Source organism: Phytophthora ramorum, assembly GCF_020800215.1.
Source record: "Phytophthora ramorum isolate Pr-102 chromosome Unknown Phyram_PR-102_s0003, whole genome shotgun sequence".
NCBI classification, from domain to species: Eukaryota; Oomycota; class Peronosporomycetes; order Peronosporales; family Peronosporaceae; genus Phytophthora; species Phytophthora ramorum.
The window spans coordinates 1,757,078-1,772,909 of record NW_027150649.1 but is presented as its reverse complement, the minus strand read 5'-3'; the positions used below and the strand labels follow the sequence as shown (position 1 = coordinate 1,772,909).

Below are 15,832 nucleotides of genomic sequence, written 5' to 3'. Positions count from 1 at the left end.
CGAGCCTTTCATTGATACGGTGCAACTACACGTAGCTGAGACGTTGCTGGCTGCAATAAATAGACGAGCAGCAGCGCTGGCCAAACTCCAATACCAGCATCAAGGGTATTAATACCCTCAGTGGGCTCACTGGTGCTGGCAGTGCGAAACGGGACGCGACGATTGGCCGACCACTTCAACTTGAGCTATTCTCAAGTCAAGTCTTTTTATTCGTTTCCCAACTGCTCTCCATGTTGCACCCGTCCGCAGAAACCCCTTGCTGCTGCTACGAGACCAAGTGCAGACACACGTCCAAGCTCATCCCTCTTCTCATTCTCAAACTCGCCTCACGCACCACAAGCCAGAACCACCACTCAAACCAACCATGGGCCGCAAGGACAAGAAGCAGCAGACCAAGGAGGAGGAGAAGCCCGCGGCCGAGAAGAACGCTGCCAACGCCAAGGGAGGCAAGAAGGAGCAACCGGCCAAGGAGGGTACGTCCACGCACCATCTCAATAACCTCAATGCGCCTCAACTTGAGACTCACGCTTTGTGCTTTGCTTTTCTTCACTACAGAGAAGCAGAAAGGCGGCAAGAAGACCAAGAAGTAACCTAGCGTCCACTTCTCTCTGCTAGTAGATCTTCAGCCTGAGGCAGAGCTCAACTGCTTCGGTAGCATAACTAGCATCAATATTAGACCCACTGAAGCGCTGCAACTTGACTCTAGGTCCTTCAAATATCTATATGCCATAGCGTAGTTCCAATCTGGCTTTATTATGCCGTATCCCAGATGAAATCTGACTTCTTGTGCATAACCTCGTCGTACACGTCGTCACATGCGACTGGGTCCTCATTGTCATGAGCTCCTCGCTCAAGCGGTCGACGCCTGCGCCCCAAGGCTCGGAGGCGAGTCCGGAGCCCGTGCAATCCAAGCCCAAGCTCAGCGATGTCTTGACGGTGCGCGCCGCCGCTCGACTCAGCATGACGACGCTGCCCCGCGCCGTGATGGAGCTGGTGCTGTCGTTCGCAATCAAGAACGTGTCAGAGGCCAAGGTGCTGCCCACGAAGCGCCGGGGCTGGCGGCGACTGACGAGACTGGACAAGACGCCGCTCGCTACAATCGCCGAGTGGCGCCTCGTGTGTCACTATTGGCGTGACCTGCTGGGCGAGATATTGGCGCAGTACCAGCAGCGCACTGTGAAGCTCAACCTCTCGCATAAGTCGGCGGAGCAGCAGGAAGCTATGTTTAAAGGGGTCATTAGCGCTGGATCCAAGGTCGTCGAGCTGCGCATCGCTCTGTTCGGACATACGACACGGAGAGTGGGCACGGACATGACACAGGTCGTGGATTGGCAGGCTCTGCTCAGCGCGTGTCCGAATTTACAGCGAGTAGACGTCTCCAAGATGGCGTATCTTACTCGGCGGGATCTGGGGAAGGTGCTCGATGCAGCGTCGCAGTTTTGTCTGAAGATGAAGGCGGTGGTGCTGCCGCTGCCGATGAGGTGGAGCAAGCGCGCACCGAGGATTGTGGGCGCGTATCGGAACGACATTGATGACGTGGCTCTTGTGAAGCACCTTGCTGCAGCTCTGGAGCGGTGGTTTGTTCGTGGCCATGGTGGCGGCCTTCGCCAGTTAGTGATTCCGCATATTCCAGCGCTATCGAACCAGTTTTTATCAGCAGTGACTCGATTTTGCCCGAATGTGGAGATATTGGACGGCTGGAAGCTCACGTATGTTAGCGATGGATGGGGAGCGGTGCTCTGTGACGAAGAGTGGCGAGTATCATTGGAGGTCTGGGAGAAATTTTGCAGTCAGTGCTCAGACCTGCGCGAGTTTAACTGGGCCGTGGTGCCATTCGCTGACGCCTTCTTCGCACCTTTCGGTGCCACGAAGAAATGCCGCCTCACCGACCTCGCGTTTGATTTCACGGATGCGTTCCTCAAGAGAAAACAAGCGTCCAGTGCTAGTGCTGTGCTGGCGACGACCATTAGCTTGATGACGAGAGCTGAACAACTCATACGAGCCTGGTCGTTGCAAGCAGCAGTTCCAGTTGAGGCGAGCGAAGCTGAAAGCTCGGTCCTTGACGATGCCTCGCGCCCATATTCATCTGCGGGTCTGTGCTCGCTGGTTCGTGGGCTGCCATTTCTGCGCTCGCTCAAGGTGTTTCTTCATCCTCGGCATCGAATCGACCTCGACGTCTTCGACGATGATTTCTTGCATCAGTTGTCAAAGTCGTCGTCGTACTTGGGGCAGTTCAGTTTCTCGGAAGCTGGGAAATACGCTGGACCCCAAGCTCTCGAATCCGTCAGTGATCGAGGCTTGTTGTCACTTGCAAGTATGACCCATCTCTCGGATATCTCGATCGCAGCATTGTCAAGCACGACGGGGAGTGGAGTGTACCCGTTCATTCGGCGCATGTCGTCGATCATCCAGCAGCGCAACGTCAAGATTGGCATCATGCGCGACTTTGACAACATCGTCATGCCGTTGTTAGAACTCGTGACTGGTGAACCTGCTGGCACCTTCACCGACCAAGCGTTTGCACTTTCGCTACTGAACGTCGGCCACCTCCGCGACTTCACCCAGAAAACGTGCCAGCCGCAAGCGTGGGAAGACCGACTGCAAGAGACTCAACGCCAACTCGAGTCCAACCACCCGACACTTCGCTTCCAGTTGACTCTGGAACAGGAAAAACCTCGTCCGGGTACGCCCAGCGCCGCAGAAAGCGGCGACAACTTCTACCTCTCCAAGTTTTCGGTCTTCACGACCTCGTGGAAGTACCAAGACGTGATCGAAGGAACTTTCTACCGCGGAGACATTGACAACTCGACGCCATTCCAGTGGCTCGTCAAATGTTGACAACTCGTCAGCAAAACCAACCCAAAATATTGATGTAGCCATGTCCGTCTCAAACTTCAAATTTCGTCTTCCAAAAAAAAAACTCATAAAAATGGAGTCGTTGCCACTTGCTCTGCAGCGGGAGATCTGCTCGTTCGCGGCGGCGCCGGAGCTCGTTCCGCACGAACTCGAGGGCCCTCCTAGCTTCGCCACGCGACTGACAGAGCCGTCCTTCTGCGCGTTGCAGCGTCTGGCGCGTGTGTGTCGCGCGTGGCGCGAAATTGTGGCGGAATTCCGTGCTGAACACGAGTTTTCGCGCGTTTTAACGCTGCATTTCACTACGGGGCACGAACAGGAGCAGGAACTTAAGTGGGTGAGGCAGCTGTTGAGTGGCAGCAGCGGAGAGAAGCTGCTGGACCTGCGGATCGTCATAACCGCCGAGAAGCGGGCTCTGTGGTGGGACCTGGACGCCCAGGGACAGACGCCGTCACCTGACGAGGCTGAAGCAGCAGCCTCTGAGCTCTCCCAGTGGGTGGAGTGGAGAAATGTAATGAAATTGTGTCCAAATCTACGTCGGTTAGACTTGACAGGCGTGCCGCTGCACCATTTGGCAATGGGGGACGTGCTGGATGCCGCGTCCACCTACTGCAAGCACGTCGAAGCGCTGATTCTGCCCAAGAAAGACAGACTGCATGCAGACGCAGTGGAAGGCAACATGGACTTTGTGTTCTGGAGACTGTACTCGGCGTTGGAGAAGTGGCACGAAGCTTCGGGTGGCAAAGGGTTGAGGCAGTTGACGGTGCCCTCACGAAGCGAGTTTGACCGAGAAGGCGCGTCGAATGAATTCCTGGCCACGGTGCAAAAACTGTGCCCGCAGCTAGAATACTTGGATGGATGGAAGCGGTCGTACCATGAAGGACAGAGACTGGTGACGTCCGATGAGAGTTTTTGTGTGACTCGCGAGGCCTGGAAGACTTTCTGCGAGTCGTGCGTGGCATTACGCGAGTTTAGCTGGGTTGTGGTGCCCTTCTCGGACGAGTTCTTTTTGCCATTTGGACAGACGACCAAGCCGTTCCTCACGCGTCTGCAGTTGACATTTAATACACGAGCACCATTCCGTATTCGACGAAATGAGTACTCTACGGGTGGTTTGAACGTGCTCGTAGCAGGCTGTCCGGCCTTGGAGCATTTGGATGTCGTGCTTCATCGAGTGCAGCTGGGTGATGTGCTGATCTACCCGCAAATTGATGAAATGATCGACCCAGACGTATTCAACGATGAATTCTTCCTGACGCTGACTGCGAATTGCCCGCAGCTCCGCTCTCTGCGCATCCGCGAGCTGGGCCCCTCTTCGAGCAGCCGTATTCTTCGTATGAATAAAGGCTACGTTGCGACTCTGAACACAATTACAGATCGAGGCCTTGCTGCACTGTGGCGTTCTCCACATCTCACGAGTATTGATATCCAGGACGTTGGGTGTTGTGCTGACGATATCCTGGACTTCCTGGGAACTGAAGTGGGGACTTGCCCGCGTCGCAGCGTAAGATTCAGGGAACTGGGCGTGTGTTTCGGCCAGGTAGTGCAGCGCGTGCTCGAGGAGGTTGCACAGGTCTCAAACCAAGGTGTGCCAGACAAGCTGCCAAAAATGCCCCTGGCGATCTCACTCTCCAGTCGACGGGGGTATGTGTTCGAGCGCTCTTGGCTTGTCCAAATGCAACGTGCTTTCCAGGCGAAGTTCTTAAACGGAGGGCTTCGCTTCGCAGTCTTCACTGTGAAGAAGGACAAGGACACTGGGCTTCGGTCCAGCTCCAGCCGAAGCGTCGAGCAAGAAGCCATCGCAAAAATCCTGGCCCGGGCCTGGATCAAGGGTGACGTGCTACGCATCGGACGCCTTGTACTCTACAACCAAGAGACCGCGCTCGACAAGCGCTTGCAAAAAGTTCTGGCCAGTCACAAGAGTTCATGGATCATCACTGAGTAACCACAACTTTTGTATGTTTTGTGCCGTGTGTGAAGGGCTCAGTCTCAAGTGTATTCAATAGAAGTCGTGCTTGTTGAGTCGCTCCTGTCGCTTTTCACGGCGTTTGGCGCGTGCACTCACCTTCTTGTGCACGTCGAAAACCTGGTGGTCCTTGTACGTGCCCAATTTGGCCGCCACGCCCACAACTCCTCCGTGTTTCTTGCGAATGGCCATCACCAGCGCTCCGTAGCCCAATTCCTTGAGCAATTTCGTGTCTGGCATCTTTCCCTCCAGCCCCTGCTCTCTCGAAATGTTGCGGAGTTCCTGCAAACGGATGCACGTCCAGTCAGTTCCAAGAGCTCAAAATGAACAGGAGACTGTGATTTTCACCTTGATAACGTTGTTGACATCGCTCCAATCCTCATTGCCACTTTTGGAGGACACATTACGAGCAACTGGCAAGATGGAAATGGCCCCTGCGCTCAGTTTTAAGCATGCAGACGACGCAGTGCGGAGCTGCTGGAGACGTCGTGCAAGCATCATTTTCGACGATGACCACAATGTTGTAAATGTATGGACACGAAGTGTACACAAATGGGTGTCTGCTACACAAGACGGAAATATGTGACGTGTGAGCACATTGAAGCGTCACCACTGAGCAGTCCAACCAATTCGCTATGGATGGATTCGCAGACTTGGTGGACGATTTGCTGGCGCTTCCTCGTGGAAACAATCAAAGTGTTGAGGGTGCTGCAGTACTGGAAGCGTCAGCCATGGATCTGGCGATTGCAGGTGACGTGGACGAACTGGCGCGGTTTCTGCAGGACAATCCGAGCTTTGCCACCAATACTCGGAACCCAAAGTCTGGCAGGTCGTTGCTACACGAAGCATGCGCTAGAGGGCAGATGGAGATCGTGAAGTTGCTGTTGCAGAAGACGGACGCAGACTTGACGCTTCGAACCATGCTGGTGAGAGCCGCGTGGTGAAATGTTGGAGGTGCTGGTGTACTAACGTGTGATGTGATGCACCAGGGTCGCTGCACACCACTTCACTTAGCAGTGACCAACAACTATCGCCCCATTGTTTTCTTGCTGCTTAGCCACGGTGCAGACGCGTCAAGTCGCGATCGGTTCGCGTGTTCGCCTATGCACTACGTCAAGTCACTCAGTGTAGCGAAACTTCTTCTCCAGTACGGGGGTAAAGTCCTCGACTACAACGCAGTACGTTGTCTCCTAAGCTGTGGACTTGCACTGCTCAACCACTAACGGATGTTATGCGCTGTACAATGCAGAAGAAGAAACATGCTGTTGAAACCATCAAGAGCTTTGCCGATACAATTCGTAAGGACCATAGTCTCGGCACCGCTGAACATGACGCCGAGATGGAAGTCTACAACGTGCTCATAAAATATATGGAGAAACAAGCTGAAGCTGAATACCGGATCAAGCTGGAGAGTCTGCGCCAGTTGAAGGAGCCTACAAAAGAGCAAGCAGCGGTATTGGCTGCCACTGTTCCCCGTAAAAGGAGCAGACGTCGGATAGCAAACGGATCACCTGGGCCATGACCCCCCCCCCCCCCCCCCCCCCCCAGCTTTCTTCCCCTTATAAACCTCATCTTACTTTTCATCTGCAAGTTCATCTAGCACGATCTCCTTGCGTACTTGTTGGCCCAACACCTCAGGCTGCTTCATCGCCATTTGCTCAGTGAGATAGCGCAAAGTTGCCGGGTTGAGCATAGCGCGTTCGTGTGCCGGCGTAATTCCTGTTATTTCACGATGGCGGGTAGCGTGTGCATCGCTCAATAGGTGAGATAGGTCGATTCGACCGTGACCCGGTACGTTGATACTCACGTGCGACTTGTCCTCAGTTTTCGCCTCCGCCTTCTGAGAAGTCACTGGAGCTGGTAAGGGCTGGGCTGCACATGTAGCTTCCCCATCCTCCTTCGGAGCTCCGTCGCGGAATGCCTCCTCTTTTTGTCTTTGCTTCTTCGCCAGTTTCTCTCGGCGCTTTTTCTCTTTGCGCTTGCGTAGATCTTCTTTTTGTCGTGCCTTCTCCAGTTCAAACACGAGCTCCAGTCGCTTGCGTTCTTGGTCGTGCTCGCGTGAAATACGTTCTAGGACGCTTTCCATTTCCAACTAGTCGAACACAAACAGAATGTTAGCAGCTTTTTTTTATCCACAGCAAATTCAAAGGACTCATAGACGGTTGTCTTACCATTTCTGTTGCGTCTGGACCGATTTTCAGCTCGAAAGTAGCGTCCAGCTGAGATGATGCTTGATCCAACGTTGGAATTTCTCCTTTCGCCCGCGACTCAGAACCATAGACTTCGTTTGCGTTTGATGCCTCTTCCGTCCACGATTCACCCCACGCTTTTGCTTCAGCTTCTTGAGCAGTTGAAGCATTATCCTCTGTGCTCCATGCACCCGCGGCACCTGGCGCTGGGTTTTCTGTTTCCAGGCCAGGAACCTGAAATTCTTGGTTGATGTCGTAGAACCCGGCAGCAGGGGGCTCCCAAACACTCTCTTTGGACACAGAATTGATGTAGTAGAAGGCCTGTGAAGCGTCATCCCATGCCTGTGCCCAGTATCCTTCGTCGCGCGGACCCGCGAGATGCTCTTGGATCTGGTTCTGCGTCCGAAGTTGTTCCGACTCAAGTAGCAACCACTCCAGCATCAGCGGGACCAATGCTTCGTCCTTCTCCCGAATCTGTGTGAAGATAAAACCTGAAATCTCTTTTTCCTGGGAGACAAGGTCCTGCTTGTGGTGCACTTTTTCCTTGAGAAATAGATACCTAGTGCAGACCCAGCGTTAGTACTCAAACCTCTTACAGAGCAGGTATATTTCTTACACGGCGTCCATTTGCTGTTGGGTCACACTTTCAAATTTGAAGCACCGTGCTTTCACGTCTTTGAGACGCTCTTGGATCGTCTCGATCTGCGTAAATAACCCTGCCAGCTCCTCTTCTGCTGATGTTGTCAAGTCCTCAGCTTGCTCGTCTTGAACTGCCTCCGCTGCAAGATTCAGCATTTGCTTCTTCATTTGTGTATTTGCTTCCGCGATTCGCTGCGCAACGAGGAGGTCTACCTTGAACCTCTGCCATTTCAACACCAATTTAGTAAGTTTAAAGCAAATCTGAAGCCAACTTCACACGCAAACTTACTTCTCGGATTAAAATCTTCTCCAGTTCTTGCATGCGACTGTCTTTCTTTTCATCTGGCTCACCTTCGTCAGCGCCTTTGGTCTCGGCTTTGGCTTCAGACGACTCCACTGCTGCATGATACATAAATCATCAGTTAGCATTTGTCTTTGTACCCGATCGCTCCATCATTACCTTCCGCTGAATAATCTTCCGCTCCGGCAGCAGTTTCGGTAGGAGCAGCAGCCTGATCACATTGACTCATTTGCACGAACGCTTGTGCCCAGGGCAACCAACTTGCCTCCGATTCATCCAGCTGCCCTCTTGCCTACACCAAAATCAACCTACATAAACTATTTCACGAACAAAATCTTTGCAGCAACAGGCAACGTACATGAGCTTCCAAGATCGAGCGCGCGATGGCTTCCTGCATCGCCCACTCGGAAATCTCCGTGTTCCCACTGGCGCTCGCATCAAACCCACCGGCTAGGAAGCCACAAAACAAAATCAATATCTCTTCTTTCACCACCTTCAAGCACAACCTCAACACCTTGCTTCTCGGCCGCATACTCGCTGATGCGGGAGTAGAAGGCATCGTAGTCGTCGAACGTGAGCAGCGTTTGGATACAGAACCTCTTCTCGGTCGACAGCGCCGACTCATACTTCAAATTTTCCTGAATGGCCCCCACCAGGTCTTGTCCAGAGCAACCCAGGTCACCCACGACTTTCTCCAGCATCCGCTCGACGCGGTCTTTGAACGCCATGAACGAGTCGAACTGCTCCAGCGAGTACTCAGTAGTTTCCCCCTGCGGCTCGGGGTCCACCAGGAAGCGCTTGTAGTGCGTCTCCAAAAAGTGCGTCACCGCATCGCGCCACGCGCTGCTCTGCACGAACTGCGCCACCGCATCCACCAGAAACCCCTTGTCCCCCATTCCAGCTAGACAGCTTCAACTACTTTCGCGTCGCTTCAAGCTACATGGCTATATCGTACTTAAGACGTATACTATTTCTAAGGGGTATACAACATCGTTTCTATTTCTATACCGTCGAATCAGATTATTTCCAGCCAATCAGCGTGCCTCGATCCATATTAGTGCAGCCATGAAGAAGCTGCTGGCACTGCGGCCTTCTCCGACCTCTCGAGACGTTCCTCGCGCGTCGCTCACGTCTCCCATTGCCTCTCCCGTCTCCGTCTCCTCTGAATACGCCATGGATTTCCTCTCGGAGTCTCAAAAACGCGGCGTCGCGGGACTCTGCGCGTGTCTCCTGCCGGCCGTCACAGACGGCTCCAATGGTCTCAACTGGTCCAAGAGCTACCTAAAATTGGTCGTCGAGCACTTCGTGGGGCTCAGCAGTACCCAAACCGAGGCGTACGTTCCCATTTTAACCCAAAAAGGTCACGACCCCGCCCCATTTCTCGCTCTTGTAGTACCCGACACCAACGCCGGCGGATTCAAGCGCTGGACCCGCAAACTCAAGTCCAAAAAGAGGGGAAACGACCCATTTGACGGCTCGGAGCTGCTGTCCACCACAGGTTTCAGGCTCGAGATCCTCAAGCGACTGCTGTGGTTCACCGTCAAGAGCGTAGGCTACGACGCCCGCGCCCGCACGTTGCTACGACGACTGGCGGTGGCTCTGCAGCTGCAATGGACCGATCTGACGCAGGAGGAGGTGGCTATTGGCCAGACGCTGTTCGCAGAGGCTACAGCGATGCCGCTGGATAAAGTGGCGGCCAAACCCAAGCTCTGGGACTGGAAACGCAACGCTGCCATTGGCGCAGCGGCCGTGACGGGCGGCGCGTTGCTCGCAGTGACGGGCGGCCTCGCTGCACCGGCCATTGCGGCCAGTTTGACGGCCTTAGGAGGAGCAGGAGTTACTATTGGAGCGGCAGTGGGCTCTGCAGCTGGAGTTACAGCTACGACGGTGCTGTTTGGCACCGCGGGGGCTGGGGTGATGGGCTTGAAGGCCGACACGCGGACCCGAGGGGTGCACGACTTTAGCTTCGACTTGGTGTCTGCTGGGGATGGCATGAACGTGTACATTTGTGTGTCAGGATGGCTGGATGATGACGACCCGCCCGGAAGAGGCTTCCGAAGAGCGTGGGGGGACAGTCGAGAGTACTTGAGAGCCTTTTACAGACAGAGGAACCCCGACAAGGTGGACCAGGTGGACCAGGTCATGGACCGCTATAAAGGACGCGAGGACGAGTTCTTCGCCATCTTGCGACGCACGTACAGCATCGAGGCAGGCGATTCTGAGAACGACCCGCTGGGTATCGCGGATCTGTCCCGGATGGCGGTGGCAGACCAAGATACGCGCTTCAGCGACATGACGAGTTTGAACAGTGACTCGAACGCCATTTCCAGCAGCACGTCAACTACCAGTACCAGTGGCTCAGTGTGGGAGATCGGTACCAAGCACGAACCTCTGCGTGCGTGGCGTTGGAAGGACCGCTTTCCCCAGGGCGATCAGTACTGCCTTGTGTGGGAGGAAGCGGGACTGCGACGCTTTGGTAAATCCATGCGCACGTTTGCGGCCGAGCAAGTTTCGAATTACGCGACGACGGAGATCGTCAAGTACACTGCGCTCGCGGCACTGTTCGCTGCGGTTGCAATCCCGCGAGTGATTCTTCGACTCGCAGATATCATTGATAACGCCTGGACTGTAACGATGAACGCTGCGGATACGTCTGGCAAGCTACTGGCGAATGCGCTGCGCCAGCGTGAACAGGGCCTGCGACCTGTTACTCTGGTTGGGTATGGTATGGGTGCCAGACTGATCTTTTCCTGCCTAAAAGAACTGGCCAAAAGTGGATCGTTGGACGAGTCGTGCGGAATTGTGGAGAATGCAGTGCTGCTTGGATCCCCCGTCCCTTTGGCGCGTGACGATTGGGCTAACGCACGCCGCGTAGTATCTGGAAGACTCATTAACGGATACTCCGATAAGGATTGGATGTTGGGTGTCATGTACCGTTACCAAGGTTGGTCACTAAACTCCGCTGGCATCGCACCAATTGATATTGATGGTGTTGAAAATGTGGATCTGTCGGAAATCATCGGCGGACATCTCGAATACAAAAGCAAGATTGGGGCTATCATGGATCTGCTGCAGCTGGAGGGCTAGTGAGACACGATGCAGCTTGATTTAGGGATACGGAGCGGCAAGTGTTTTGCCCAACAATCAACAGTGTAAGTTCAACGAGGTGACTTGATGGATCCGCTGCACGTCATATTTACATCGATACACTACGATAGCGGGGTCTTCTTTTCTGTCCTCAACAGCCAAGAAGCTGCTACCTCTTCTCTTTCGTCTGTAGGCTTCTCTGGGCAAACTTCTGGATGTGGCGATGCATTTCATCTTGCTTCTTCTTGGCGTAGTTGATTTGCTTGATTAGCGCTGAGGCTTTTCGCCGGTAGAACTTGATCTGGTCCAGAGCGTCCAGCGTTTGCTCAGCCTGAATACGGTTCGACCTGGAACGAAGTGACATTCTGCTCTTGGCTGTGAGCTGGCGCCGCCCCAGTGGACCTGATACGCGCGAACTGGATGGGAAAATGTTGTTGAAAGGAAACAGGCGAGGTATACACCGAGCTTGAATGCTTTCTAGCCTCGGGCCCTCTGGTAGCAGGCTGAAGCAACCTGGCGCTGCAGGGACAGGTTCAGCTGTGGACATCGGAAGACTAGTACGACGACTGGCAGTAAAACTGGCAGCGGAACGAACGGGCAGGCCTTCGCGTTGGACATTGGTCGAGTAATGGCGAAGGACACTGCCCTTGCGGTTAAATAGACGGGTTATGTACGACATGTGGGTGATCGCCAAGCTCAAGTCGTCGTTCTCGATTGCGATGGTACCCCGAATGAACTCGATACGGCTTCTCAGTAGAATGGTCTCGAGCTCATTCAGGTCGTTGACGCGAGGGTGCGTGTTCAGGACCTTGCTTGAAGTGTGCATGCAGTCTTCAGCAAAGCCCAGCTCCTTCGCCTCCATGGCACCTTCTGCGGCAAGATAATAGGCCCCCAGGGCGTCTTTCGGGTTGTCAGATTGGGAGAGATGATACCCGAGCAGAGCGTACTGCTGATAAGGCATCGGACGGACAGCGGGCGCTCCTTTCGTTGGTTCGGGTACAGCCGTCAAGTTTGTAGCCGAAGACAGCGAGCTGATTGTAGCGAGGAATGGCGGAGTAAGGGAGTCCCTACCTGACTTGGAGGCAGCGTATTGGAGCCACTCGGCGTACAAGGCGTGGAGTACTTTCCGCTGGGATGGCAGCATCGTGTCGTACACAACAAGCCGCATCTCTTCCGTGTTGAAGAAGAAGAGTTTGTTGTGCGTGTCGATCGTCAGCAATGCTGTCTCACAAGGCACCAAGCTGTCGCGAACCTGGCGTAGAAGCGGCACTTCCCACGTTGGCCGGGGAACCTTGAGGCGAATGCCGCTCACCTCGCCGCTCATACTTCCCTCTTGATGAGATGCCGACAAAAGGGCGAGAACACCGTTGACCATTTTCTCTTCGCTCGGTTGCGGGTTGATGCTCAGTAGCTTCAAAGCTGCTTGTGCCAGCGCGTCAAGAGAATCCACGATGGACATGACGCGTGCTCGGATGTGCTGCGGCACCAATGTGTCCATTTCGTCCAGATCTTTCAAGATCACGATGTTGTTGCACTCTGGTTCGATGGCGATGTACTTGGCGTCCAACATGAAGTTCAGCAGCTTGATAAGCGATCCAGGATTCCCTTCTGTGCGCTCAAACACGAACGCCAGCACTTGCGTATCCATAATCGTGATGTGGTACTGCTGACACAAAAAGAGGCTGGTTTCCTGGTAAGTAAAGCAGTTCATCTGTCGAGTGGCGACACTCGGAAGACTCATGACCAGAGCAAGAAGCATCGATCTGGCACTCGCAGTGTGCTTCGATATCCCTCGCACAGTTATCAGAAAGTAAACGTTCGGCAGTTCCTCGAGCACCTTGAGCACAAGACTCAAGCTTCGGTTGTCCATCCATTGGGCATCGTCAAAAACCAACACAATGGGCTTGGCTGCACTTACCGCGGAAATCATGGCGAACAGCACTTGGCGAAAAGACTTCAAGGCCCCCTCACTCCTTTCCGTCGATGTTTCTACGGGAGCTGTGCCTGAGTCATCGTACGGAAGCCAGTTGGACAGCGTCCTGAGTGTTTCTCTCGTGACTTGTTGCTGTACCACCAAGTAGTCGAGCACTGGAACTCGCTGAGAGTGTGATGAGGAAAGATCTACCAGACTCAGTCTGCCACTGTCCGTAATGCGCTCAGCAGCGCTGGTTTCAGCATCACTATCGTGGTCGTCTCGGACTTCATCATGCGTAGTCAGCATGCTAGTACGTGAAGGTCGACCGTGTTGGCTCGGCCGGTGTACTGTCAAATGGCTGATCTTGCTAAAATCAAGTCCTGCGGTCCCTAGATCCATCGAGCTGGTGCGACTCAGCCCCGCGACATCGATGTTCGGTACTGAACCTTTGTTTTGGGAGACTTTGACCGTGACTGTGGCCATAGCTTTCGCGATGCCTCTCCACGCGTGGAAATCCACGGCAGTGTCCATGCTGTCGCCGTTTCCCTTGAAGCACCTTAGCGAGTGGCGTTGCATCACGTGGTTCAGTAGCATGGTCTTGCCTGTACCGCTGTCGCCGCAAATGATTAACGCTCGATGGCCAATGCCATCGCTGCTACTGGTGGTTTTGGATGCTGAGCCAAACAGCGGCACCGCATTCAGGATATTGCTGCAGCCGTAAGGTACTGGACAGGTTGCCTCGGATAGAGATGCAGCAAACGCTTCCGACGCTTGCGTGAATGTTTGTACGGGGAACACTTGGATCGGCTCCGTCTTCCCTTTCACGGTCATCTCGAGCATGTCTCGAAAATGTACCGAGTCCTTTGTCTCTTTGTGCGTTCGATCGTCGCAGTAGATTTCACCTACTGGCGCCGCGGACATCAACCGGGCGGACAGATTGATCGAGTCGCCTACGACAGCATACTCTGCACGAGCACTGCTACCAACAGAGCCACAGAATACAGCTCCAGTTGTTACTCTGCAAGCACAGAATTTGTAAGAACGCAGCCGTGAAGGAGACTAGGATCCAGACAACGTACCCTATGGAAGCTTTTACGCCGCTTTCTAAGACGTAAGAAGCGAACTTGACCCCACGAAAAGCTACGAGCACGCATATTCATCAAGCCCGGTAAGACGTCGATCATTATTGCAGTTGTCTGAACAAGGGGCACGTACCATTGTTCTCGTGGAAAAACGGAGGCAGACCGATGGCAACAATTGCAACCGCCCCTTTGTCGTCGATGACAAACTGACGCAGCATACCCTGTGCCTTGTAGGCGCATTCTTGGATGGTGCACAAGTTTTGATGAATAGTCTGCAACTGCGTTTGCTTGTCTGCGATCTCAACCACGCCAGCCAACTTGACAAACGCGACGGTGACATTCAGGCGACATGGAGTGAGCGACAGACCCTTCTGCAAGTGCGATACGATCGCTCCAGGCACGTAACACCGCAAGAATCCAATCAAATCTGCACGGGGTTCAAGTGGTGGGGATACAACACTTTGTCGATGCGGGTTAACTGCAATGGAATCTCCCGGTACTTCCTGTACCAGATAGTTCCCACTCCTATGGCAGACAATATCCAGCTCTGGTAGTGTACCGAATCGTGCGTCTAAAGCGTCGAAGGCTTCAGGGGAAAGAGCTAGCTGACCTTTTTGCGCGTTCTCCTCCGCAAAGCTCATCTGTCGATTAGCGTCGCCACTCAAGTAGAATTCCCAACGATTCAGCACTCCGCCAACGTGGTTTCCCGTCATGTCGCTCACGCCAATACCCACGTGCATCCCAAGCAGCTGCAAATGTGATTGATCGCTCTCGTTCCCATCGCTTGTTATCGCTGCTCCCAGGGCTTGCAAAGCCTCAAGGGCACAGCAGACCGCGCGGTAAACCAGCTCTCCTCCTGGGGTAGCTTCTCCTCGTGAAACCTCCGTCTCCCACATGACAATGAGTGCGTCGCCCGCGAACTTGATGATGTCGCCGCCATGTTTGAGAATCACGTCAATGACAGGCTCGAGGCTTTTGTTCAGTGTCGTAGTCAACGTCTCCACCGCAATTCCTTGCGTCGCAACCGAATTCTTGGGCCCATGACGAAAGCTCATGCTCGTAGAAGAAGAGCTGGTCATCCGTCGCTGCCGCATCTTGTCGCTCGGACTGAGCGCTTCTTCGTCGTCTGCCAAGCTAGAATCGTCGTCGCCCTTGACGGACGATTCTCTCCGTCCTGATGAGCGAGCACTGAAGAGGTTCCCAGCGGTGGGGCTGCTAAAACTTGGTAGTGACGGCATGACGGGCTGCGATATCCGAGACTTTGATAGCTTCGGCTCGCTATGCAGCATCGTGCCGCTGCTGCTGCGTATTGACAAAGCAGGTCTGTTGCTGTTAGCTGGACTTGTTGCTGCAGCTAATGGCGACGAAGGGGTCGACACTGATCCAGTTACCGCAGTGTTACTGCCATTCTTGTTGGTATCCCTGCTCTGCCTTCGCTCGTCCTCGCTGAGTCGGCTACCGAGCGACGAGAAGCCGGAGATGTCGAAGAGCGCCACCGCAGCTACAAACGAGCAGCTCTCGGGCCCTCGCGGCCGCTCCGGCTTGTTCAGGAAGCGAGACACGACGATCTTGGGCACATGACGCAGCAGCACATTGAGCTCGCTGCCGGACGAGTTGGGCATGCCTCTTGGCCGGATCAACAAGGCTGTCCGAGTGGCTCGGACGTAGCTAAATTTACGGGCGCCGCTTTGATCTCTAGAAACGCCATCGTGCAACATGTACATTGACACATGGCTACACTGTTGTGACACATGGCTACACTGTTGTGACACATGGCTACACTAGACAAAGTCTCTTTTT

The 15,832-nt window shown here is 54.1% G+C and overlaps 7 protein-coding genes across 7 annotated transcripts; 4 read left to right on the top strand and 3 right to left on the bottom strand.

Annotated features, from left to right (window-relative positions):
* Positions 1 to 837: 837 nt before the first annotated feature.
* KRP23_3743 (uncharacterized protein) lies at positions 838 to 2,838 on the top strand (the record flags this gene model as incomplete). The annotated part of the gene is made up of 1 exon (XM_067888635.1): positions 838 to 2,838. One exon carries the CDS (start codon positions 838 to 840, stop codon positions 2,836 to 2,838), a length of 2,001 nt encoding a protein of 666 aa, XP_067747859.1.
* Positions 2,839 to 2,929: 91 nt separating this feature from the next.
* On the top strand, positions 2,930 to 4,798 carry KRP23_3742 (uncharacterized protein; the record flags this gene model as incomplete). The annotated part of the gene is made up of 1 exon (XM_067888634.1): positions 2,930 to 4,798. One exon carries the CDS (start codon positions 2,930 to 2,932, stop codon positions 4,796 to 4,798), a length of 1,869 nt encoding a protein of 622 aa, XP_067747858.1.
* Positions 4,799 to 4,852: 54 nt separating this feature from the next.
* KRP23_3741 (uncharacterized protein) lies at positions 4,853 to 5,320 on the bottom strand (the record flags this gene model as incomplete). The annotated part of the gene is made up of 2 exons (XM_067888633.1): positions 4,853 to 5,101; positions 5,168 to 5,320. The coding sequence occupies 2 exons, from the start codon at positions 5,318 to 5,320 to the stop codon at positions 4,853 to 4,855; spliced, it is 402 nt and encodes a 133-aa protein (XP_067747857.1).
* Positions 5,321 to 5,454: 134 nt separating this feature from the next.
* Positions 5,455 to 6,341, top strand: KRP23_3740 (Acyl-CoA-binding domain-containing protein 6; the record flags this gene model as incomplete). Its single annotated transcript, XM_067888632.1, has 3 exons — positions 5,455 to 5,745; positions 5,809 to 5,997; positions 6,069 to 6,341. 3 exons carry the CDS (start codon positions 5,455 to 5,457, stop codon positions 6,339 to 6,341), a joined length of 753 nt encoding a protein of 250 aa, XP_067747856.1.
* A 51-nt stretch (positions 6,342 to 6,392) lies between these two features.
* Positions 6,393 to 8,844, bottom strand: KRP23_3739 (uncharacterized protein; the record flags this gene model as incomplete). Its single annotated transcript, XM_067888631.1, has 7 exons — positions 6,393 to 6,911; positions 6,991 to 7,567; positions 7,625 to 7,869; positions 7,937 to 8,046; positions 8,108 to 8,240; positions 8,307 to 8,398; positions 8,463 to 8,844. 7 exons carry the CDS (start codon positions 8,842 to 8,844, stop codon positions 6,393 to 6,395), a joined length of 2,058 nt encoding a protein of 685 aa, XP_067747855.1.
* A 169-nt stretch (positions 8,845 to 9,013) lies between these two features.
* Positions 9,014 to 11,035, top strand: KRP23_3738 (Transmembrane and coiled-coil domain-containing protein 4; the record flags this gene model as incomplete). Its single annotated transcript, XM_067888630.1, has 1 exon — positions 9,014 to 11,035. The coding sequence occupies one exon, from the start codon at positions 9,014 to 9,016 to the stop codon at positions 11,033 to 11,035; it is 2,022 nt and encodes a 673-aa protein (XP_067747854.1).
* A 169-nt stretch (positions 11,036 to 11,204) lies between these two features.
* On the bottom strand, positions 11,205 to 15,654 carry KRP23_3737 (Adenylate cyclase type 10; the record flags this gene model as incomplete). Its single annotated transcript, XM_067888629.1, has 3 exons — positions 11,205 to 13,929; positions 14,030 to 14,090; positions 14,166 to 15,654. 3 exons carry the CDS (start codon positions 15,652 to 15,654, stop codon positions 11,205 to 11,207), a joined length of 4,275 nt encoding a protein of 1,424 aa, XP_067747853.1.
* Positions 15,655 to 15,832: the final 178 nt, after the last annotated feature.